The sequence below is a fragment of the Giraffa tippelskirchi genome, chromosome 2 (genome assembly GCF_054371585.1).
Source record: "Giraffa tippelskirchi isolate mGirTip1 chromosome 2, T2T-mGirTip1v1.2.pri, whole genome shotgun sequence".
In the NCBI taxonomy this organism is placed as follows: Eukaryota; Metazoa; Chordata; class Mammalia; order Artiodactyla; family Giraffidae; genus Giraffa; species Giraffa tippelskirchi.
This window is the reverse complement of record NC_137276.1, coordinates 168,538,189-168,563,101: the sequence shown is the minus strand read 5'-3', so window position 1 is coordinate 168,563,101 and position 24,913 is coordinate 168,538,189. Positions and strand designations below refer to the sequence as shown.

General features: G+C 36.1%; 1 protein-coding gene across 12 annotated transcripts in view; it reads right to left on the bottom strand.

Annotated features, from left to right (window-relative positions):
* IQCB1 (IQ motif containing B1) overlaps nucleotides 1-24,913 on the bottom strand; it is a 45,983-nt gene that overhangs the window by 20,671 nt on the left and 399 nt on the right. For 4 of the 12 annotated variants that reach the window (XM_081571828.1, XM_081571820.1, XM_081571826.1 and 1 more), the window contains exons 2-9: nucleotides 24,709-24,791; nucleotides 20,022-20,133; nucleotides 19,635-19,797; nucleotides 17,659-17,788; nucleotides 15,581-15,674; nucleotides 10,946-11,045; nucleotides 2,808-2,986; nucleotides 266-375 (exon numbers count right to left, since the gene is read on the bottom strand). In XM_081571828.1, the coding sequence (XP_081427954.1) occupies nucleotides 266-375; nucleotides 2,808-2,986; nucleotides 10,946-11,045; nucleotides 15,581-15,674; nucleotides 17,659-17,788; nucleotides 19,635-19,797; nucleotides 20,022-20,121 (876 nt within the window). In that variant the 5' untranslated portion in view covers nucleotides 20,122-20,133; nucleotides 24,709-24,791. Of the gene's footprint in view, nucleotides 1-265; nucleotides 376-2,807; nucleotides 2,987-10,945; nucleotides 11,046-15,580; nucleotides 15,675-17,658; nucleotides 17,789-19,634; nucleotides 19,798-20,021; nucleotides 20,134-24,317; nucleotides 24,792-24,913 lie in introns of those variants that run through there. The other 8 variants (XM_081571823.1, XM_081571829.1, XM_081571822.1 and 5 more) reach the window with 4 other exon arrangements.

Genomic DNA, 24,913 nt, shown 5'->3' with positions numbered 1-24,913 from the left:
TTAGCTTCACTTATTCAAAGATACAAGGGTATGAAGGACTCTGTATAGATTAAAAAAAAAAGGCTCTAGGGTAAAAATTTAGACCATAAAACAATTTCTTTCATCAAACTATAGCTGCTCTGGATTTTGGGGGAGAAAAAGTAAAGGAAGGGGGAGAGAAAGCAAATAAAAGATTCAGGAGACTACTACTAGCCAATATTTTCAAACTAAATTGTTTACTGAAATTTTAGTAAATATCACGCAAATTATTTTTATAATTCAATACCTGTTCTTTTACTTCCTGATAGGCCTTAGGGTTTAAAAGACCAATGAGCTGTCTAAGTTCTTGACTAAACTCTGTCCCAGGTTCTTGCTTATTTAGTAGACTTCTAAGTCCTGAAATGGAATAACAAAGGCATAGCTATTAATAATAAAATATGATTTTGTTATCTAATCAGAATTAATTTGAGGTTAAAATGTTTAGTTTAGAAACAAATGAAAATAACAAGATTAATCACATGATTTTCCTTCTTCCTTTTCTCAAAAACTTCTAGAATAAAGGTCTTTTAAGATTTTCCACTGTCCTAAGAGTTCTGAGGTATTCACTTGTGAGATCTGATGCAAAATCCGTCTAGTCAATCTCTTCAATTAGAAAAAACAGGGAGGAGAGTGGAATCATTATGGTAGGTCAAAGGGTAGAGTTATGTAGTTGTTTTTTTTTTCCTGTTCCAACATAAATACCTTACACAAGAAAATTTTTAAAAAGATATTGAATATATACTGAGTAAATGTCTATCCTGTGGAAGTAGTGAAGCAGGCTATTAGTTACTATTAATTAAAGGAAGTTATTATTAAATAAAAATATCAACAATGTATGTGATATGGGGTTAATTAATAGGTTCCTGAGCATTTATTATAGGAGAAGTGCTATAACATTAAAATACTGCACTTCCATCCCAAATTAAAACTGAGTAGTAATGTAAGTTACAAAGTAAGTACTATTTCTAAGGCATGGAGGAATGATTATTACAATGTATGTGTGCAATATACATAAGCAAGAGAACATGGGCTTGGAGTGTACAATTGGGCTTCCTTGGGGGCTCAGATGCTAAAGAATCCGCCTGCAATGCAGGAGACCTGGGATCCCCAGATTGGGAAGATCCCCTGGAGGAGGAAATGGCAACTCACTCCAGTATTCTTTCCCGGAGCATACCAATGGACAGAGGAGCCTGGTGGGCTACAGTCCAGGGGGTTGCAAAGAGTTGGACATGACTGAGTATCTAAGCACAGCATAGCACTATATGGGTCTTTCTATGTCTTCTACTTTAAGACTCAAGTTCTCAGCAGTATTAATAACTGTAAAATATCTTGAGGAAACTGAATAAGTTCTTCTGTTGAGAAAAGAAAGGGAGATAGATTAAGATAGAATTCCTTTATAATGAACTGTTGGACATTCACATTTCTATAGAAGAAATAAAATTACAGAAATAATATGTATCTAGCACAGTATCATCTAGAGAGTTTTATTACTGGCACTTCTCTCCCACAAAGTTCACAGTAATGACTCAAGTAAGGTAAGTCACTCATGTCTATGTGTATTAAGTCACTTCAGTCATGTCTGACTGACTCTTTGCAACCCTATGGATTGTAGCCCACTAGACTCCTCTGTCCATAGGATTTTCCAGGGAACAATACTGGAGTGGATTGCCATGCCTTCCTCCAGGGGATGTTCCCAACCAAGGATTGAACCTCCATCTCTTGTGTCTCCTGCATTGGCAGGTGGGTTACCTGAGAAGTCCATTAAATATATCACATTGTATTCTAATTCTTGAAATTTTATATACAATATAGGGTTAGTTGCTCAGTCGTTTCTGATTCTTCGTGACCCCATGGGCTATAGCCTGGCTAGGCTCCTCTGTCCAAGGGATTCTCCAGGCAAGAATACTGGAGCGGGTTGCCATTTCCTTCTCCAATATATAAATTATTATTATTAATATATAATATAACCCTGTATTAATAAGTAAGATACTTAATGAACTAGAACCCTATTTCTTAACCACACTGAATAAGAAAATCTATTGTAATAAATTCATGACTCTGCCTAGCAAAGAAATAAAAGCTCACATATAACTTTGCTTAGCAGTTGGAAAAAAAAGTGATTTTGGATAAACTACCTACATGTTCCACACCTTTGTTTCCACTGCTATATAATGAGGATAGCAAACATCTCACAGGGTTGTTATGAAGATTAAATATTCTAATACACATAAGGTACGCAGAATAGTATCTGACATATAGTAAATGCTCAATTAAAGAAAAGCTATCATAAGGTAACGGTAATACACTGAACCCTTCTCAAGTTTCTGAATTTTTATTCACATATGATTTTGGGGGTGATGTGGATTTCTTTGTCTTTGAGGAAAGGCAGTATAGGAGGGAAAGAGTAATTATTAAATGATGATGTAAAGATTAAAAGGCTGTTAAGCTCTCAAGCAAAGCTCTATTTTCTCAATAAAGTTAGGGAAGATTACTGACCTTTTCGGTCATTATGTTACTACACTACATGGCATATTCAACACACAATCTTCTGTGAGAAAGGGAGCAAATTATTCATTGTAACCTCACTGATAAAGTATCATATGCCATCTGTTGAGATATGAAGATGGCTAGATTATGTAGTTTTTCCCTGAATTGTTATCTGTTGTGACAGAGTTTTTATCTCAACACTTTAATTACTTTTTCACAACACAGGTATTTTGTTTTCCATATACCATCAATAAAAACGTTCTTTTTAAAAATCTCAAGAAAAGAAAGAATGTATGTATTACCTTTGTAGCAGGTACTTAGTCTCAGTAAAATCAAAATTTCCTGATGGGATTCAGCCATCAACAGTAGTAGCTTTGTAGCAGCACCTCTTACGACTGGACTAGGAGTTGATAAAAGTTTGAAAACAACTTCATCTAAAATTGAATGCAGGATTTTCCTTTCTATTCTGAGTAAATCACCACTAATAGAATAAAAGAATAAAAAATGTTCAATTACTAAATGATGCATCAGTATCACAACAAATTAAACAAAAAAGGTATAGCAACTTAATGCCTATGGCCTGATCCAGGAAATTAACCAATATTTTAAGTGGATAGCTTAGTTCCAAGAATACATCACATTAAATCAACTAATTGAATTCTTATTGTATGTAAGGTACCATGCTAAGTAAAATAGGGAATACAAGGTAGTCAAAGAAACCTGCAATCAATTATTGGAGAAAGATTAATGTGCAAAATAGTAAACAGATGGTTCAAAAGTTTCAAGGCAATAATACAAGGAAAATTACAGGACAGTAAGTACATGGTTCATTGCTTAATAATGGATGAAGACAAATATGTTATAGAAAATCAATTATCACGTACTTAAAATACGAGGAAAATTTTCTTTAAGTATTGCGTCATTACACAACAACTTCATGTTGCATTACTGATGTCATGAAAAATTATCTGAAACTTAGAAACAGTCAAAAGGGATTACTGGGAGTCCTTTTACTCACCCCACCAATGAGTATATGATTTTCTAGGGATATGTCCCTTTGATTATCCATTTACTACCGATTAGGATATTTTGCAATTCTGTAAAAGTAGATATTGCATAAAAAGATGCTCAACATTGCTCATTATTAGAGAAATACAAATCAAAATTACAATGAGGTATCACCTCCATCAGTCAGAATGGCTCTCACCAAAAAATCTACAAACAATAAATGCTGGAGAGGATGTGGAGAAAAGGGAACCCTCCTGCACTGTTGGTGGGAATGTAAACTGACACAACCATTATGGAAAACAGTATGAAGATTCCTTAAAGAACTAGGAATAAACCTACAGTATGACCTAGAAATCCCACTCCTGGGGATATTCCCCGAGAAAGCCACAATTCTAAAAGACACATGTACCCCAATGTTCACTGCCGCACTATTTATAATAGCTAGGACATGGAAGCAACCTAGGTGTCCACTGACAGAAGAATGGGTAAGGAAGCTGTGGTATATATATATATATAATGGAATATTGCTGCTAAGTCGCTTCAGTCGTGTCCGACTCTGTGCGACCCTATAGACGGCAGCCTACCAGGCTCCGCCGTCCCTAGGATTCTCCAGGCAAGAATACTGGAGTGGGTTGCCATTTCCTTCTCCAGTGCATGAAAGGGAAAAGTGAAAGTGAAGTCGCTCAGTCGTGTCCGACTTTTAGCGACCCCATGGACTATAGCCCACCAGGCTCCTCCGTCCATGGGATTTTCCAGGCAAGAGTACTGGAGTGGGGTGCCATTGCCTTCTCCGATAATGGAATATTACTCAGCCATAAAAAGGAACACATTTGAGTCAGTTCTAATGAGGTGGATGAACCTAGAGCCTATCACACAAAGTGAACTAGGTCAGAAAGAGAAAAACAAACGTCGTATATTAACACATGTATATAGAATCTAGAAAGATGGTATGGTTGAACCTATTCGCAGGGTAGCAATGGAGACGTGGACGTAAAACAGACTTATAGACATAGGGCAGTGGGGTGGGGAGGAAGGAGAGGGTGGGATGTATGGAGAGAGTAACATGGAAACATACACATTACCATATGTAAAACAGATAGCCAATGGGATTTGCTGTGTGACTCAGGGAACTCAAACTGGGGCTCTGTAACAACCTAGAGGGGTGGGATAGGGAGTGAGGTGGGAGGGAGGTTCAAGAGAGAGGGTATATAGGTGTACCTATGGCTAATTCATGTTGATGTTTGGCAGAAACCAAAACAATACTGTAGAGCAATTATCCTTCAATTAAAACTAAATAAATTTAATTATTAAAAAAGAAGATGTAATACGATATATATAAACAATAGAATATTACTCAGCCATAAAAAGGAATGAATCTGAGTCAGTTATAGTGAAGTGGATGAACCGAGAGCCTCTTAGTCAGAGTGAACAAAGTCAGAGAGAGAAAAACAAGTATATATTAATGCATATATATGGAATCTAGAAAAATGATACTGATGAACTTAGTAGCAAATGGACTTGTGGACACAGTGGTGCAAGTTGAGGGTGGGATGAACTGAGAAAGTAGTATTGACATATTTACAACTATCATGTGTAAAACAGATAGTTACTGGGAAGTTGTTATATAACAAAGGGAGCCCAGCCTGGCACTCTGTGTGATGACCTTGAGAAGTGGGCTGTGGGGACAGGAGGAAGGTTCAGGAGGGAGGGGATATATATATATAATTACGACTGATTCATGCTGTTGTATGACAGAAACCAACACTGCACTGTAAAGCAATTTTCTACCAATTAAAAAAAGAAAAAATAACTGGAAGAAAGAAAAAGATGTTGCCTTGTAGAAAGCAAATAATGTCAATGATTCTTATCTGAGAGCAATGCAAACAGACTCTTATTCAACAATATAAATAAACTTCTGTCCAGTTAGAAAAAGTAACCATGAACGTTTATAACTGACATTCTCCACTATTCAGCTTTTGTGGAAAAAGGTTCTCCTGGTCCTCTTCCATCCTCTGTTTACAGATTTTTGACCTTTTTTTTTTTTTTCTGTTTTCTTTGTAGGCTTTCCCCCCAATACACCACTACAAGGTTACTCCCTAGGATTCCATTTTTGGCCAATTTCTTTTCTTACTCAATTCATATTTTTCACCGAGGGCTTCTCTCATGTTTTTAACTATACTTTTTAGCCTGATAACTCGTAAGTCCATAATTCTAGCCCAGATCTCTTCCAGAAGTCCTATTCACTATCAGTGGACATTTTAGTTGTCTTGTCTTTGGCTATTACAGATAAAGCTGCTATAAACATTTGTGTGTACAAGTCTTTGCATAGACTCTTATTTCTCTGCCTGCTGAATATATCTGCCTATGTTGGACATAACCAATATTGAATTTGTTTTGGGTAAGAAGAGGTGGCAAGGATACACAGAAGAACTATAGAAAAAAGATCTTCATGACCCAGATAATCATGATGGTGTGATCACTCACCTAGAGCCAGACATCTTGGAATGCAAAGTCAAGTAGGCCTTAGGAAGCATCACTATGAACAAGCTAGTGGAGGTGATGGAAATCCAGCTGAGCTCTTTCAAATCCTCAAAGGTGATGCTGTGAAAGTGCTGCACTCAATATGCCAGCAAATTTGGAAAACTCAGCAGTGGCCACAGGACTAGAAAAAGTCAGTTTTCATTCCAATCCCAAAGAAAGGCAATGACAAAGAATGCTCAAACTACTGCACAACTGCACTCATCTCACATGCTAGCAAAGTAATGCTCAAAATTCTCCAAGTCAGGCTTCAACAGTATGTGAACTACGAACTTCCATGGTCAACAAAAGAGTCTGAAAGGCAGTACTTGGATGCAATCTCAAAAACGATAGAATGATCTCTGTTCGTTTCCAAGGCAAACCATTCAATATCACAGTAATCCAAGTCTATGCCCCGACCAGTAATGCCGAAGAAGCTGAAGTTGAACGGTTCTATGAAGACCTACAAGACCTTCTAGGACTAGCACCCAAAAAGGATGTCCTTTTCATTATAGGGGACTGGAATGCAAAAGTAGGAAGTCAAGAAACACCTGGTGTAACAGGCAAATTTGGCCTTGGAGTACAGAATGAAGCAGGGCAAAGGCTAGTAGAGTTTTGCCAAGAGAACGCACTGGTCATAGCAAACACCCTCTTCCAACAACACAAGAGAAGGCTCTACACGTGGACATCACCAGACGGTCAACACCAAAATCAGATGGATTATATTCTTTGCAGCCAAAGATGGAGAAGCTCTATACAGTCAGCAAAAACAAGACCGGGAGCAGACTGTGGCTCAGATCATGAACTGCTTATTGCCAAATTCAGACTTAAATTGAAGAAAGTAGGGAAAACCACTAGTCCATTCAGGTATGACCTAGATCAAATCCCTTATGAGTATACAGTAGAAGTGACAAATAGATTTAAGGGACTAGATCTGATAGACAGAGTGCCTGATGAACTATGGACAGAGGTTCGTGACATTGTACAGGAGACAGGGATCAAGACAATCTCCAGGGAAAAGAAATGCAAAAAAGCAAAATGGCTGTCTGAGGAGGCCTTACAGATAGCTGGGAAGAGAAGAGAAGCGAAAAGCAAAGGAGAAAAGGAAAGATATTCCCATCTGAAAAGGCAGAGGAACCAGAGATCAAATTGCCAACATCTGTTGGATCATAGAAAAAGCAAGAGAGTTCCAGAAAAACATCTACTTCTGCTTTACTGACTATACCAAAGCCTTTGACTGTGTGGATCACAATAAACTGTGGAAAATTCTGAAAGAGATGGGAATACCAGACCACCTGACCTGCCTCCTGAGAAACCTGTGTGCAGGTCAAGAAGCAACAGTTAGATCCGGACATGGAAAAACAGATTGGTTCCAACTTGGGAAAGGAGTACATCAAGGCTGTGTATTGTTACCCTGCTTATTTAACTTATATGCAGAGTATATCATGAGAAATGTCAGGCTGGATGAAGCACAAGCTGGAATCAAGACTGTCGGGAGAAATATCAACAACCTGATATGCAGATGACACCACCCTTATGGCAGAAAGTGAAGAAGAACAAAAGAGCCTCTTGATGAAAGTGAAAGAGGAGACTTAAAAAGCTGGCTTAAAACTCAACATTCAGAAAACTAAGATCATGGCGCCTGGTCCCATCACTTCATGGCAAATAGATGGGGAAATATGGAAACAGTGACAGACTTTTTTTTTGGCTCCAGAATCACTGCAGATGGTGACTGCAGCCATGAAATTAAAAGATGCTTGCTCCTTGGGAAAAAAGCCGTGACAAACCTAGGAGGCATATTAAAAAGCAGAGACATTACTTTGCCAACAATGGTCTGCCAACTCAAAGCTATGGTTTTTCCAGTAGTCATGTATGGATGTGAGAGTTGGACTATAAAGAAAGCTGAGTGCCAAAGAATTGATGTTTTGGAACTGCGGTGTTAGAGAAGACTCTTCAGAGTCCCTTGGACTGCAAGGAGATCAAACCAGTCCATCCTAAAGGAAATCAGTCCTGAATATTCATTGGAAGGATGGATGCTGGAGCTGAAACTCTAATACTTTGGCCACCTGATGAAAAGAACTGATTCATTGGAAAAGACCCTGATGCTGGGAAAGAATGAAGGTGGGAAGACAAGGGGACAACAGAGGATGAGATGGTTGGATGGCATCACTGACTTGATGGACATGAGTTTGAGTAAGCTCTGGGATTTGGTGATGGACCGGGAAGTCTGGCATGCTGCAGTCCATGGGGTCATAAAGAGTCAGACACGACTGAGCAACTGAACTGAATTGATACTGCTGTCTATTATTCAATATAGAAAACTTGGTATCGTACCTCAATTCATCTTTTATTTCATTCCATATCAAAATGTTCATTAAGACCTGATGATTTTTTATTTTGACCAGCTTCATTAAAGTATAACCGATATACAGCAAACTGCACATATTTAAATGTATAATTTGGTTAAGTTTTGACACTCCTCGATCACAATAAAGATAATGAATATATCTATCACCCCTTAAGTTTCCTTTTGTTTCACCATACTCGTTCTCCACCTACCCTCCCTGGCACCTTATTTATACTTCTGTCACTATAAATTAGTTTATATTTTCTAGACTTTTATACAGTTATGACTATAGATCCTATCTGAACATCATCAGTTTGCAGAAATGATTCCTGCAAGAAATGATTACTTTTTATTACTAAAGGAAGAGAGGGGGGAAAAAAGAGATCAAAACAGAGATTCTATGATGGCACAAGTTTGATTTTCTCATCTTATTAAAGCCAAATCAAAGTATGACCATTTCTGCTAAACTTCCTGCCTTTGTACACTATTTTAAGATATAGGCAGTTTTTGCCATATGACCCAGCAATCCCACTGCTGGGCATATACACCGAGGAAACCAGAATTGAAAGAGACGCGTGTACCCCAATGTTCATCGCAGCACTGTTTACAATAGCCAGGACATGGAAGCAACCTAGATGTCCATCAGCAGATGAATGGATAAGGAAGCTGTGGTACATATACACAATGGAATATTACTCAGCCATTAAAAAAAATACATTTGAACCGGTTCTACTGAGATGGATGAAACTGGAGCCCATTATACAGAGTGAAGTAAGCCAGAAAGAAAAACAACAATACAGTATACTAATGCATATATATGGAATCTGAAAGATGGTAACGATAACCCTATATGCGGGACAGAATGAGAGACACAGATGCATGGAACAATTTTATGGACTCTGAGGGAGAAGGTGAGGGTGGGCCGTTCTGGGAGAATGGCATTGAGACATGTGTATTGTCATATGTGAAACAGAGCACCATTCCATGTTCGATGCATGTGACAAGGGCTCGGGGCCGGGGCAGTGGGATGATCCAGAGGGATGGGAGGGGGAGGGAGGTGGGTGGGGGGTTCGGGAAGGGGAACACATGTAAACCCATGGCTGATTCTTGTCAATGTATGGCAAAAACTATTACAATATTGTAAAGTAATTAGCCCCCAAGTAAAATAAATAAATTTATAAAAAAAAAAAAAAATAAATAAATAAATAAATAAGATATGCTAAAAAAAAAAAAAAAAAAAAAAAAAAGATATAGGCAGTTTCAATAACCAGATGAAGTGAAACTGACTGGAAATAATTTGATCCTTTCAGATCTTGCTTTTATTGTTCAGATGATCCATGATAGTGCTCAGTCTAGTGCTATCATCCCCCACTACCAAGATGAAACTACCCTGAGTACTCTACCTAATACTCCATTTTTCATGAAGTTTTTCAGTTTTGCTGCTGGAATCAGGCAGCATTCTGGCTCTATGTGAGCCAGAATTCTGGTACTGCTCCTTTTAATCCTTTTGGATTACTGTTTTCCAAGACATCGAGTAGTTTCCTCAAATGCCTGTGCTGATCAATACTCTACTGAAAACTTGAAGGGGATTCTGCAGATCTTTGGGGTTCTCTCTGTGTAGCTCTCTCTTCCATGATATCTTGTCTTATGAACTCTAGCCTACTTTTCACATTCTGTATGTTGTTTCTTATCTCTGCATTTGCTTATATTGTTACCTCTGCCTAGAAATACTGTTTTCTCTTCTCCTCACTGGTTAATTTCTCATCCTTAAAGTTGCATCTCAGGTGTTACATTCTCCTGGAAGTATCCCCCACTTCAGTTTGGTTTAGGAGCTCCTCTTAATACTTAATTAACACTGTACCTTATTACACTGTAATATAATTGTGTTTATGTATTAGTCTCTTCCACTATACTGTAAGCTATTTGAAGATAAGGTTCATATCTTAATCAATTTTATAAATCCAATGATAGATGCTTAATAAATCCATAATGAGCTGAAAAAAATCTATGATTTCAACAGTGTTTGCTCTGCCTTTCTATTTTAACCTGGGAAAATTTGTCTATTACTTCTTTTATACTCTAGAAGGGCATAGCACTTGGCAAATATTGAGCTTGCAGTCTGCTAAATAAGTACATGATTGTTCAGTCACTAAGTCGTGTCTGACTCTCTGCAACCCCATGGACTGCAGCATGTCAGGCTTCCCTGTCCTTCATTATCTCCTGAAGTTTGCTCAGATTCATGCACATTGAGTCAGTGATGCTATCTGATTAGTCATTTATTATTGTGATCCCAATATTTTCCTTCAGATATCACAGTAATTTTTCTCCTCTAAGACTGAAATAGGGCTAACATCTTCTTAAGTTCTGAAATAAGATACAAATTCGGTAATAAAACTTTCAGTCTTTTACAGTATTTTATATTTTTTATATTCATTTTTAAAAAATACAATGGTAATAACAAAGCTTCTTAAATGTTATGTACAAGTCATATACAACTGATTTTAGAAAAACTGGTAATGCTTCTAATCAAAAATAAAAAATTCTATATATTTTATAAAGCCAAGTCACCTATTGATCTGCAGTATGTTCTGTAGCATAGTCATGACCGTAGATCCTATTTGAACATTATCAGTTTGCAGTAAGTGCAAGAAATGATCACTTTGCAGTACTAAAAAAAGAGAAAAAAGAAAGATTACGATTCTATGATGATACAACTGGGATTTACTTGTCTTTTTAAAACCAGATCAAAGCATAAGCATTTCTGCTAAACTTCCTGCCTTGATATACTTTGCAGTAAAGTTATATATGGTTATTTCCATAACCATAATAAGGCAGTTATTCCATTTTTATGGACAGTTACAAATAAAGAAATACTAAGCTAAGAATGTATCATTATCTTCCCTTAAATTAAAAATAAAATATAACATATCCTAAAACTAAGTCTCCTTTCAGTGATTTCAGTGAAGACAATCACATTTTCTGTGAAAAAGAGAATATGAAGGAATAGCAATAGTTCAGATGATTATAATCAGCAGCTCATGTACTTAAAAATTTAATTGTTATATAATGTACCATATTTGCTAATACCTTGTCTTAAATAATAATAAAAATCACTAACTACCCAGAAGAGTATTCAGTTTGTAATTTTTAGGCTCTGAACAGCCAGTTATGAAGACCTGGCGCTACATGCTTACACAAGTCACTTAACCTCTCAGAAAATCTTACTTCTTCCTCTGTAAAGTTAAAACTAACAACTCTCTCACAGACTGTTGTAAAATGTCCTAGAACAGGGTTGTTGTTATGTTCAATTGCTAAGTCATGTCAGATTCTTTGTGATCCCATGGACTGAAGCACACCAGGCTTCCCTGTCCTTCACTATCTCCTGGAGTTTACTCAAACTTAAGTCCATTGACTTAGTGATGCTATCCAACCATCTCGTCCTCTGTCATCCCCTTCTCCTCCTGCCCTCAATCCTTCCCAGCATCATGGTCTTTTTCAGTGAATTGGCTCTTCACATCAGGTAGCCAGCCAAAGTATTGGTGCTTCAGCTTCAGCATCAGTGCTTTCAATGAATATTCAGGGTTGATTTGTTTTAGGATTGACTGGTTTGATCTTGCAGTCCAAGGGACTCTCAAGAGTCTTCTTCAACACCACAGTTCCAAAGCATCAATTCTTTGGTGCTCAGCCTTCTTTTATGGTCTAACTCTCACATCTGTACAGGGCTACTGGAAAAACCATAGCTTTGCCTAGACAGACCTTTGTCGGCAAAGTAATGTCTCTGCTTTTTAATATGCTGTCTAGGTTTGTCACAGTCTTTCTTGAAAGGAGCAAGTGTCTTTTAATTTCATGGCTGCAGTCTGCAGTGATTCTGGAGCCCAAGAAAATAAAGTCTGTCACTGTTTCCATTATTTCCCCATCTATTTGCCATGAAATGACGGGACCAGGTGCCATGATCTTAGTTTTCTGAATGTTGAGTTTTAAGCCAGTTTTCCTCTTTCACCTTCATCTAGAGGTTCTTTATTTCTTCTTCGCTTTCTTCCATAAGGGTGGTGTCATCTGCATATCTGAGGTTATTGATATTTCTCCCAGCAATCTTGATTTCTAGTTTGTGCTTCATCCAGCCGAGCATTTTGCATGATATACTCTGCATATAAGTTAAATAAGCAGGGTGACAATACACTATCTAGGTTTGTCTAGAAATAGCATAGCTTCCCATTAAATGTCAGTTAATAGTCCTTTGTTCATTAACTGACCAGAATTTTAATTAAAGTGGGATCAGGTATTATGGCATGGCAGCTCTGTGAACACTATCCTAGCTTCTACACATTTTTTCCTCTTTCAGTCTCCTGAGGGGACATATTTGATTTCTTTCACATACTAATTACTGTTCTTCATTTCTGTTTACATAATCCAGTACTTCACTAGATACCATTTTTAAAAATCTAACAACTTCAAAACGCAACTTCTGATATTATTAAATATGTTTATGGTTTTTTATTTTCTATTTTTCAATAGCAAAAAAATTCTCTGTAGCTGGGATAAGTTTATTTTTCTATTTTTGTCTACCTAAAGATGTTTATTAACAACTCTTTAATTCTGAATTCACTGAAATCATGTAATATGCAGTGTTTATATATCTTCTCTATTTTGGAAAAAATATGATAAAGTACTTTGTTGAAGTTATTCTACTTTAATAACATTTATCTTATATTATTATATGATTTATTTTTGGAGCCCCTATATCGTTTTCAAGTGCAGTCAGATAACTATTTGGTCTCCCAACAAAAACTGATATTTGCCAATTTTTTAAAATTAAACTTTACAATTAAAGTTTCAAACATACATAAGAGTAGAAAGAATAATATAATGACCTTGCATGTATTAGTCATTCAGCTTCAACAATGATCTACTCATGGCCAATCTTGTTTCACCTACCCCATCTACTTCCTGCCTCCCATTTTATCTGAAAGCAAATCCAAGACATCAAATAATTTTATCCAGAAATATTTCAATACATATTCCCAAAATATTATGTATGAATTATTAAAAAATAAAATATAGCCATTATCTAACCTAAATAATTATGATTCCCTGATTTTATCAAACATCCAGTCACTGCTACCATTGCTATTTTTGTGTGAATTTTCAGAAGTTTACTTGAACTGGGATCCAAACAAGAGCCACACAATGTAACTGGTTATCTTTCAAATTTCTTTTAACCTATGGGTTTCTACTCTACCCATTTTCCCCTTGCAGTTTATTTGTTTACAAAATTATGTCAATTGTCCTTTGAGCTTCCCACAGTTTACTTTTGCTAACTGCATTTCTCTGGTGTAATTTAATGTTTCTCTGACCTTCTACAAATTGGTAGTTGGAGCTCCAGGACCAAAATGATTCATGTTTGAATTTTTGTTATATACATGTCATGTGTGAGGTTATAATGAGCCATTACAATGAGGCACTTCATATCTGATTGTCTCTCTTTTTGAGATGTTGACAGTGATGGATAATTAATTCACTAAAGGTTGCAAAATAGCATGATTTTATCATACCCTTCTCACTTATTAGCTGGAATATGCTTATAAAGAAAAAATTTTCCTCATCAATATGTAAGAAAAGGCAGTATAAATGATGGACTCTTTATTTATTACCAGTTTTCAAAATGAATTGGTTCCGTAGCAGACTCTAATGCTAACTGTTTTTAATTGTGGCAGGAAATAAGTAATAAAAAGATTACAGAAATGTTAATAATGATTGAATCTCAGTGATGAGTACATAGGGTTTAATCAAACTATTCTACTTCCCATAGTAAAAGGTTAAAGTTAATAATCTCACTATATTTGATGTGTTTTAATCCACTGTAGTTATTACCCTCATTACTGTTCAATTTTCCCATTTTCTGGCTAGCAGAAGCCTCCTTATGTTGGCTCCTGAGTCCTTTTCACAAAATCCTAACAGACTTTGACTGCTTCCTTCCTATCTAGTATTCAAGATACTTCTAGCTTATCTTGTATATTTTCTACCTCATACCTATATACAGTCAGCCATTTCTCCAAGGAAGTGGTTCTTTTGAGAGAAAAACTTACTGGACATCCTATCTAATACCTATTTTATTGGTGTTTTAAATTGACAGATTGACCTGAGAAATAGTGTCACTTTTGTTATAGTTATTATTTTGAAAAGGAATATGGCATATTTAAAACTTTTTTCAAGCATTCTCTCTCCTGTGGTCTCTCTTTTAACTAGGTTTTTAGTATTGCACCATAGTGTAGCTAAGCTCTTTACATTTTGGTAAAATAGTTCTTATAGTAGGGAATTTTATAATAATATTTTTTCCATAAAGGGAAATGAACAGATAATGGGTTTTTTTTAAAAAAGGAAGTATTTGAGCTTGAAAGTAATTGCCTTTGGAAAATGGGAAATGGAGAGAGGTGTGAGGGCCAAGGACTGTGTTTGTGTGTTTTTAAATACTCCTTATGGAACTCTCTGACTCTGTAAACGATGTACATGCATAATTCTGAAAGTAAAAAATAAAATGTTAATATTCAGCTCAACTTTTACTTTCTGAAAGTATCAATATTCTTATATTATTCCGATATATTACAATTTTCTTAGAGTAAATCTTTCAAGAAGGTAGGAATGTTATCACGCTTATTATTAAGGATTACTTTCTAGTCTTAAGGAAACATAAAACTAACATGTATTTATATTTTTCAATGTATATATAGAAATAGCCTATAAAGTAACTTTCTAGTTTAGTAAAATGTCACCATATAAAAGCTTAATCTTACCTCAAGAGTTAGTTTGTGAGTTAAATCATATCTATACTCTTTACATAAGCATTTCTGTCACACTAAGTCTAAAATACAACTGTAATCTTCGAAACAAACATAAAAAACTTCTCCCCTAGAATAAACTGTTAAAGTTATTAAGCCTTATCTTAAATTTGCTACATAGAAAAAGCTAAGGAGAAAGTTTTATTTCAGCAATATTCCCTTTAATGTAATTTATTGTCAATGTTGTCTGTTTAAAGCTGAAACATCCAAATTTGCCTTTACTTTTTGTGTATGGGGTTATTTCAACGTGCTTTTATTTAACTGTATTTATCTGTACTTAATGAAGTATTTATTAAAAAAAAAAAATCAAACTGTTAGCAGGTGACTCTACAATGACTATGAATTACATTAAAAATCTTTCTCTTACCATTTTGGATGAGTTGAACATGGCCTCCCAATAGCCAGAAGAGAGAATCAGTCACAACTTCAAAAAAGTGTAGTAATGCATCTTTGTCTTCACCCTTAACACACACACACACACACACACACACACACACACACACAAATTGACTTTACTGTAATTGTTTTAATTAATAAAAAGATAGACTTCTCTCTGGGGAGTCTTAGGACATGGTTTTTGGATCTATCTTAGCTCTTTATGAGGTACATAATCTTGAAGCTTTTATTTTCTTAATTTATAAAACTGTAGTTAAGGCTAGTAATATCTACTCAACAGAAGTGGTTGCTATCCAGAGGTCAAATGGGACAATATAAGAAGCATAAGAACTACAAGTTGATACACTAGGGAATTTTCGATACCAGTCATTCATAAGAATCATCTACGGAGTTTTAAAAATATTCCTATGCACAGGTTTTAGTCCAAACATACAGAAATGTGAATCTCCAAAGTTAAAAGTCTAGACATCTACTTTTTACACAGTTAGGTGGCTGACTTGGGTATGCAGCCAAGGTTGAACATCACTGCAATATGAACATATAGATGTCAGCATATAAAGCATTTAGTGTATTTCAGTTGCAACTTCTACTCTGTGACTCCATGAGAGCATGAGACAATGTTATTTAGCTCTCCACTATACACCCACTATATACTATACACCCAGTGTCTAAAACAGTTCAAACACATAGTTAAATCAATATTTATCCAACAAATAAATGACAATTTTTTTCTGCTTCTTTCCTTCTGGAAAGTACAGTGAGGAATTATTCTAGATTAGAGTATGTGTCAAAGTGGGAAATAAGAAACAGAATACATTCACAGTTCTGCCTTTCCTTGGCCATGTAATTTTACTGCAAAGTTAATATAAAGGCCATTAATCTCATCCACATTCTGAATGTACTATGGCATAGAAGTAATAACAGCAAAACTATGATTGCTATGGTTACTCTTTATAATAATGAAAGCATTTTCTTCCTATTATTCTAGTGCAGGGTTAGACAGGTGCTTAAACAGACATGTACTAACAAATGTAACAACAATCAAAAAAGAAAGAAGTGTCACATTAGGTCAAGAATCCCTTTAGTCCAATAAACTGCCTTAGCCAGTTTCACTGAAAGAAAGGGTACATAATCGTCATTGCTACCAATCTCAAAGGATACTGCTGGGTTCCTAAAATTACTACTTTCTTTTAAAAGTCCATCAGATAATGTCAAACTTAAATTCATGGCCTCTGAGACTGGTTACCAAAATTTACCCCTAAGTCACTTCAAAATTCTGGCATAGGTGCTTTTCTATTCTTAAACATAGAATATATGTATGTGTGTGTGTGTACACATATTTATGCATGTCTTCATATATGTATATGTATATTTTAAAAAGTTTTCAGTTTAGGCCATAAAATCCTATGTATGTCCCACTATGTACTCCACTACCAACATGCTGTTGCTGCTAAGTCGCTTCAGTCGTGTCCGACTCTGTGCGACCCCATAGACGGCAGCCCACCAGGCTCCGCTGTCCCTGGGATTCTCCAGGCAAGAATACTGGAGTGGGTTGCCATTTCCTTCTCCAGTGCATGAAAGGGAAAAGTGAAAGTGAAGTCTCTCAGTCGTGTCCGACTCTTAGCGACCCCATGGACTGTAGCCTACCAGGCTCCTCTGTCCATGGGATTTTCCAGGCAAGAGTACTGGAGTGGGGTGCCATTGCCTTCTCCAATCCATTACTCTAGTTGTTGTTTAATCACTAAGTCATGTCCGACTCTTTTGTAACTCCATTCACTATAGCCCACCAGACTCCTCTGTCCATGGGATTTCCCAAGAAAGAATTGTGGAATGTGTTGCCATTTCCTTCTCTAGGGGGTCTTCCTGACTCAGGGATTGAAGCCATGTCTCCTGCCTGGCAGGTGGATCCTTTACCACTGAGCCACCTTGGAAGCCACTCTAATTATACTTTCAGCAAAATACCGCACATCTGAAAAAGAATGTGGGATATCATCTCAAGATTTAAACAGTTTGGCTACAAAACACAAACCCCTAAGTAAACAAACATACCTTAGCTGCGTTGATGAAACATGTTTGTAATCGCCTCCCCAAAACCAGAAAATTTTCTGCAGCCGATGGAAGTAATTCATTGTAAAATTCTTCTGCATCTTCTCCTGGTTCCAAGCCCACACAGCAATGGCTGAAATAAGAGCATAAGTTTGTGACTCAGTTTGTGCCAATTACGAAGTTTAGACAAATGCTAAGGCTTCTAGACACTGTGTCTTAATGAGAATTTTTAGTATCTTTCTTTTGTTGTCAAGCCAATAAAGAATTTTTAATGGACAGTTAGTGTAACAACTTTGTTAACAAGTAAACAGTGGTGTGAATTTTGCCTGTACTTAGAGCTAGGACGTCTATTTTCTAAAAATTTACTTGTCAGTTCTTCAGGAAACAAAATACACTTGGCTCACAAGAGAAAGAGGCAAGTTTTCAGTCAATGGGCTACACACACTCTAAAAGCAATAGAATACCTTGAGAATTTAACTCAGGAATAACATATGTGTTAACTGATACATTTTAGACATCAGACAGCTGAAAAATAGCTAGGGTAGTATTAGTCTACAAGGGACAGATTAGGAAATGGAACACTCTAATTTTATACCAATTCTTTCCAAGAGATCTCCTTTCCTAAAACCTGCAAAATATCTGACTGCATATTCCCTACATCAGAAGGACAAACAGCAAAAACTCTAGCAGACACATTCCACAGCATACAATGAAAGGTCATTTAGAGAAATGGGTCCTCTTGAAACCATACATAAAGTCATCCCCTAGGTATGAAATGACTATATTCAAAAGGTTCAATAATAAAAAGTATTTCTGCAAACTAATACCAAAAAAAGCCCCCAATCCAAGAATGGTCTCTATGTTTGTATTCTAATGAGTAAGTACTGATGCTTGAGGCCTGTGTAACAGTTACTACATATCGAGTATACTAAAAACTTAACCAATACGTCTTTTTTTTTTTTGCATATTGGTTCTGAGGGTCAAGATATTTATACCCACATGCATCAGTTTCTGTTTTCCCTTTCATTTCTAAAGTTAATTAAAAGTACTATTTTTACTGAAAATGTTAATAAATGAAATACATTTTTGTACATTCACAAACATGTGGATTTCTTGAGACTTGGAGTCTACTTCTGAGAGTCTAGCTCAATCAATATTTCCATGAGCTAACATATCTAAAACAACAAAGACATAAGGCTTTATTTACTTCAGGAAATAATCTTGAAAATTAAGGTATAAAAATATTACATACAGTTGTTAAGTTATACCTAATGGTATACCTTGAATCTGGCCTTTATCTATCTTTAATTATGAGTAAGCAGTTTCAAAAACTAAGATCCAATTAGTACTGCATATTTTCAGCTACTTAATTAGGAAGCGGCTTAGACACTGAGAACATCTGGCTTATTTTATTGCCTCCTATATAAAAAAAGATTTCGATTTCTTTTTCTCTTAATTTCTAGCATGGCAATAGATCAGTAAATGCTGCTTCTAAATTTATTGGCATGATTTGGGTTACTAATGAAATATAACTTTGAGATAGCTAAATCAATATACTGTGAAATGAATAGTTTCTGTATCTCTCCTGAAATGCCTTTCATTTCAGCACCTCTTTCATTCTGCCTTGTATGATAAATCCACATGATTGTCATCCCATCTCTACTGTTAAGTTTTTCCAGTATAGGGCCAGTGTCTTAATCTGTTTCTTCCGTATTCTTTAGTCAATAAAGAGTCTATAAGGTCCTTGGGATTCAGTGGTGAGCATGAGACAAGATCACCATCTTTGCAGAGCTTATGGAGTGAAATTTTAGACAGTGAAATACTCACAAGTACAGTTAGGAACAATATACATCCATAACATACCATGGAAGCAGTTGTCAATGTTTGTTAGCGAGATTTTAAGAAAAGAAAGCAAATTTGAAAATAAGAATCTACTACTATATCCCTCAACAAAAAGATCACTTATTGCTTCATTTTACCTTAATATCTGTGTTAGCTGGGAAACTGTAGTCCAACCACCCCGGATACGAGAACAATCTTGACTGAGGACCAAGAGGCAATACTGAATGAGATCATAACAATATATATCTTGTTTGATTTTCTTCAACTCTGAGCTTCCTAAAGGTGTGTTGTTTATTATTTCTAAGGTGAAAGGAAATAAGATATACTTATTTATGCTCAATAAATCCAAGAGCTATCTGTATTTCTACAAGTTGAATGAAAACTAAAAATACATTAAAAAGGAAGAAATCACTGCTTTATCACAATGTTAAGATTTCACTGAACAAATTAAAAACAAATGCTAATATGATGGAATTTGTTTGTTACTTAAACAAATTAGCCTATCACAAAAAAGATTTTCTTACCTTTTAACTTCAACAGTATAACAGGGACATTCTGCTCAGGACTTTTTGCAACTTCAGCAGCCAGGGATAAGATTCTTGGGTCTGTACCTGTTGGCTTCATTTCTCATACTACCTATATTTAACAGAATCAGAAAGACAAAGGTCAACAGTCCTTAGTTAGGTCACCCCCTAAATAACTTATGAAACACATAAATGGTAATAGCTTTGCTTGGTTTGAAAAGTGAAAGGTAGATGTCTCTCATTTCTTCCTTATAGGAAGAAACTTGGATTTCTCCAGTTAAAGATTCTTATACCTTAATGTAACAGCTACAGTAGGTACTGCTTATTGTGCACTCACTAAGAGTCCGAAACTGTGCTTGGTGTGTCACACTCACTCTCTCTAATCTGCACAACAATCCTAGGTTAGGAGTTCATTTTCTTTTATCATAAAAGAGAAAGTGTGCAGAAAAGAGCTAATCCAAGCCTGTGTGTGTATGTGTGCTCAGTCATGTCCGACTTTTTGAAACCCTATGTGCAGCCTATCAGGCTTCTCTGTCCATGGAATTTTCCAGGCAAGAATTCTGGAGTTGCTATTGGGTTGCCATTTCCTGCTCTAGGGGATCTTCCCGACTCAGGGTTTGAACCCACATCTCTTGCATCTCCTGCACTGGCAGGTAGATTCTTTAGCACTGAGTCACCTGGGAAGCCCAATACAGGCCTAAGACTGCTATCATTTTCAAAGGTCTCCTTATAAGGCTGGCTCTTGGCTGTGTCTAAGAACTTGGATTTCAGGAGGTTTCCACCAATTTCTTAATATGAGTGTGGTTCACTGGGCCTAAACAGTTTGTAAAAACAATGTGGTTTATGTTGAACACCTGCTTTCCTTCCTGAAGTCTGGAATTCTGGTATATGGTAGCAGAGGACACCTACATGACTATCCTCCAATAAAGACTCTGGTCACTGAGTTGCTAGTGAGCTTCCCTGGTAGACTACACTTCAACATGTTATCACAATTAATTGCAGGAAGAATTAAGCTTTATCCTGTGTGACTCCATTGGGATAAGGCTCTCTTAGAAGAGAGCACCTGTTTTCCTCTGAACTTCACCTCATGTGCCTTCTCCCTTTGCTGACTTTATTTTGTGTCCTTGTAGTATAATAAATCATAGCTGTGAATATAATTATATCTTGAGAACTATGAGCCCTCCTAGCAAATCACTGAACCTGAAGTTGGTCTTGGGGATTCCCAACACATAATTCAGAAATTTTATTGTAAAATAATTGAAGCTTGTTTATAAATAGCATAGTAAACAAAATCAATTATCTTAAAAAAAATCCATATCCTAATTTAATTTGTTGCTAAACTTTTTCTTTAGAAAAAGTTTTAAGGCATTTAAAGCTCAAAGAAACCATAAAAAAGTATAGATGTTATTTATTTATAATTAATAAAGGCTAACATAACATTGTTTACTTTGAATTAAGCATCATGTGAAGTGCTTTCATAAGTATTATCTCATTTAATCCTTACAACAGGACTAGGAGTCAGAGCCTTTAATCATCTCCACTTTACAGATTAAAAAAAAGTAAAGTTTGAAGAAGAAACCTTCATCCTTCCACCATCCCTCCTCCACGTTGTAAAGTATTCAAATACGGATCAACATGACTCAAATTTCCATTTCAATGTTCATTATATCCCTTCCCACATAAAAGAGTAAAAAACACGAAACATATTTCCCAAAACCTATTTCTAACTCACTTTTTAAGCTATTATTCTTCATAACTGGCACCACAGTTCACATTTTTGGTCATAATACAGGCATCCAGAAAGCATTCCTTATTAGGTAAAATATAAATCATTTAAAAAACAAGTTTTCTGGAAATATTTTTTAAAAAAGCCCAGCACAACTCTTGGCACATAGAATGCATACAACTTTCCAAGAAAGTGGACAGAGTTAATCTCATTCTTTCCAATGGCTGTATTATGCTATGCTTCCTTCATAATAGTGCATCAAAATATATTTAAGCATCTCCTCTACTGGAAGTTATTCAGAATGCATGCCATTATAAGGAATGCTACAATGACTATCAAAGTACATGTCTTGAAAAAGAGACACAGAGCATAGAACAGTCTTATGGACTCTGTGGGAGAAGCTGAGGGTGGGACGATCTGAGAGAACAGCACTGAAACATGTATATTATCATATGTGAAACAGAATGCCAGTCCAGGTTTGATGCATGAGACAAGTGCTCAGGGCTGGTGCAATGGGATGACCCAGAGGGATGGGATGGGGAGGGAAGTGGGAGGGGGGTCAGGGTGGGGAACACATGTAAACCCATGGCTGATTCATGTCAATGTATGGCAAAAACCACTACAAGACTGTAAAGTAATTAGCCTCCAACTAAAATAAATAAATTAATAAACAATAAAAAAATTAAAAAAAAAACAAAGTACATGTACTTTGATAGTACATGTACTTTTATGTACTCATGATAGTTCTTTGTGGGATGAATTTCTCCCTTCAAGTCAGATGGCTGGATGGCAAGATACATATTTTTAAATTTGTTCATTAGACAATAAACTTTTCTCCAAAATGGATGTTCCAATTTATATTTCCAGCAACAATGTTTGAAGGTGCTCATTTTACTAAGCCTTTAATAGTAAATAATGTTATATTTTGCATTTTTGTCAATTTGCTAGGTGAAAAATGATACCATCCTGTTTTAATTTGTTTCTTTGATTATTAGGGAGGTTTGACATGTTTCACATTTACTGGCCATTTCTTTTTTTACATAATTTCTATTTACATCCCTTAATTTTTCTATTAGCTTGTCTTATTCCTTTGTAGAAGCTTTAAGCTTTTCATACATGGATTAGACACCCTTTATCTTTTACGTTGCCTGTAAACACATTTTGGCTTCCTGGGTAGCTCAAAAGGTAAAGAACCTGCCTGCAATGCAGGAAACATGGGTGTGATCTTTGGGTTGGGAAGATCTCCTGGAGAAGGGCATGGCAACCCACTCTAGTATTCTTGCCTGGAGAATTCCATGGACAGAGGAGTCTGGCAGGTTACAGTCCATGGGGTTGCAAAGAGTTGGACAGGACTGAGGGACTAACACTTTCACTTTCATAAACACTTTATCCTTGTTGGCCGTTTATTTTTTAAAGTTTAATTACGTTTTACCACAGATTTACAATTTTTATGTAGTCAAGTATCACAATTTTTCCCTCTATGACTTCTACCTTTTTGGTGTCACGCTTACAAAGGTCCTTCCTACCCTAAGAGATAAAATATAATCTCCTAAATTTTTCTACATTTTTTATGATTTTGTTTTACTTATATCTTCACTTACTTACAACTTAACCTTCAAAACATATGTAAATTAGTTTTCTGAGTGGTATATGATAGGAAGCTATAAAGTTAGATGAAGTTACAGATTGATGAAAAAAGAACAAATGCACATAGCTTTCATAAACTCCTGAGGTAATTTATCATGAATGGATACGAGAGAAGCAACCTGAAATGTCACTTCAATATATTTTTGGATTCTATTTAGTTCATTAATCTGTTTCTTCCTGGGCTAGCTAGTACAATATAGTTTATTTAAATATATGTTTAGAGAAAATTCACATTAGAAGGTAAGCCTCACAAGGGCAAAACTCATTCCATTCCTAGTGGCTGCCTTCTTATCTCTTTGATTCACTGCTATATTCCCAGAGGATAGATTAGTACTTGGTGGGTGGTAGGTACTTAATATGTTGCCTTTTTAAAGTAAAACAGACTTATAACACTGTTCTTGATCCCTGGTTAACACAAAAAAACATTACTGAAACATTATCATGATCAACAAACAAGCACACAGCTCTATGACAGAGGTAAGGGTCACCAAGATTTTATATAGGACAGATTCTCGGCTCACATTCTGGTTAGGAAAGAAAAGTGTCCACAAACTCATATATACAAATATGTAAAATAAAATATTTAATTCTATAAAATGTTAAATGCCAAATACATGATATAGATGATAAGAATGAAAAACATATAGAGTCAGAAGACTGGGCTTCCATGAATAAGCTTTCTAAGCTGTAAACAAAATAATACCTCTTAGAATAATTTAAAATCTGGAAAAGAAGGCAGCCACCAAAGATGGCCCTAAAATGTTACATGACAGTCAAATCTCAAAAATACTAACCATTCAGAGAGCTTTTACTTTACGGCATTGTTTTAAATGCTTTCTTGTACTACCTCATTTAATCCTCTGAAAAAGTGTTAAGTTATAAGTACCATTATTTTTTTCCCAAAATTTTACTGATGAGCATACCTAACTTTGGTTCGCACAAGTCACTCTGTGGAGTATGAAACTGGGGTTCAAACCCAAAGATTCTGGCTCCAGAACCCGAGTGCTTGACTACCACAGGAAACAGCCTTAGTACACTTTAAAAGGGCAGAATTTAGACAAGCAGATACGCTGAGGCTGCCAAGTACATCTTCCTGCCTGGAATAATACATGACAATTTGGAGAAGGTAGCAGTTAAGAAAGGGAGTTTTCAATCACCTTGAAAAGCCACCGCTGTTATGGCAACTATTTGTAAACTTTCTCTTGGGTGCTTCTCCTCTAATACAGCATATCTGTCAACTTTACCCTTAACGTCATGAACGTTTTAGGCGGTAAAAAACAAAAGACATTATTTTTCAATAATTAATGCTATTACCCAATTACCACAGCAAAAGCTCTCTGGCCTTGATCTTCTGGGAATCTCTTTTTTCCAGGCCGTGCCCTTAACGCCAAGGATCTCTGTGAAGGAAAGAAATGAAGACGGCAACCCAATGCAACCTAGCTGCAACTAATCCTAAATATCTGCAGTTCCTAACTCTGAATCTTTATCCCTCCTTCTTAAAACCCCCCCTCAACCCCTC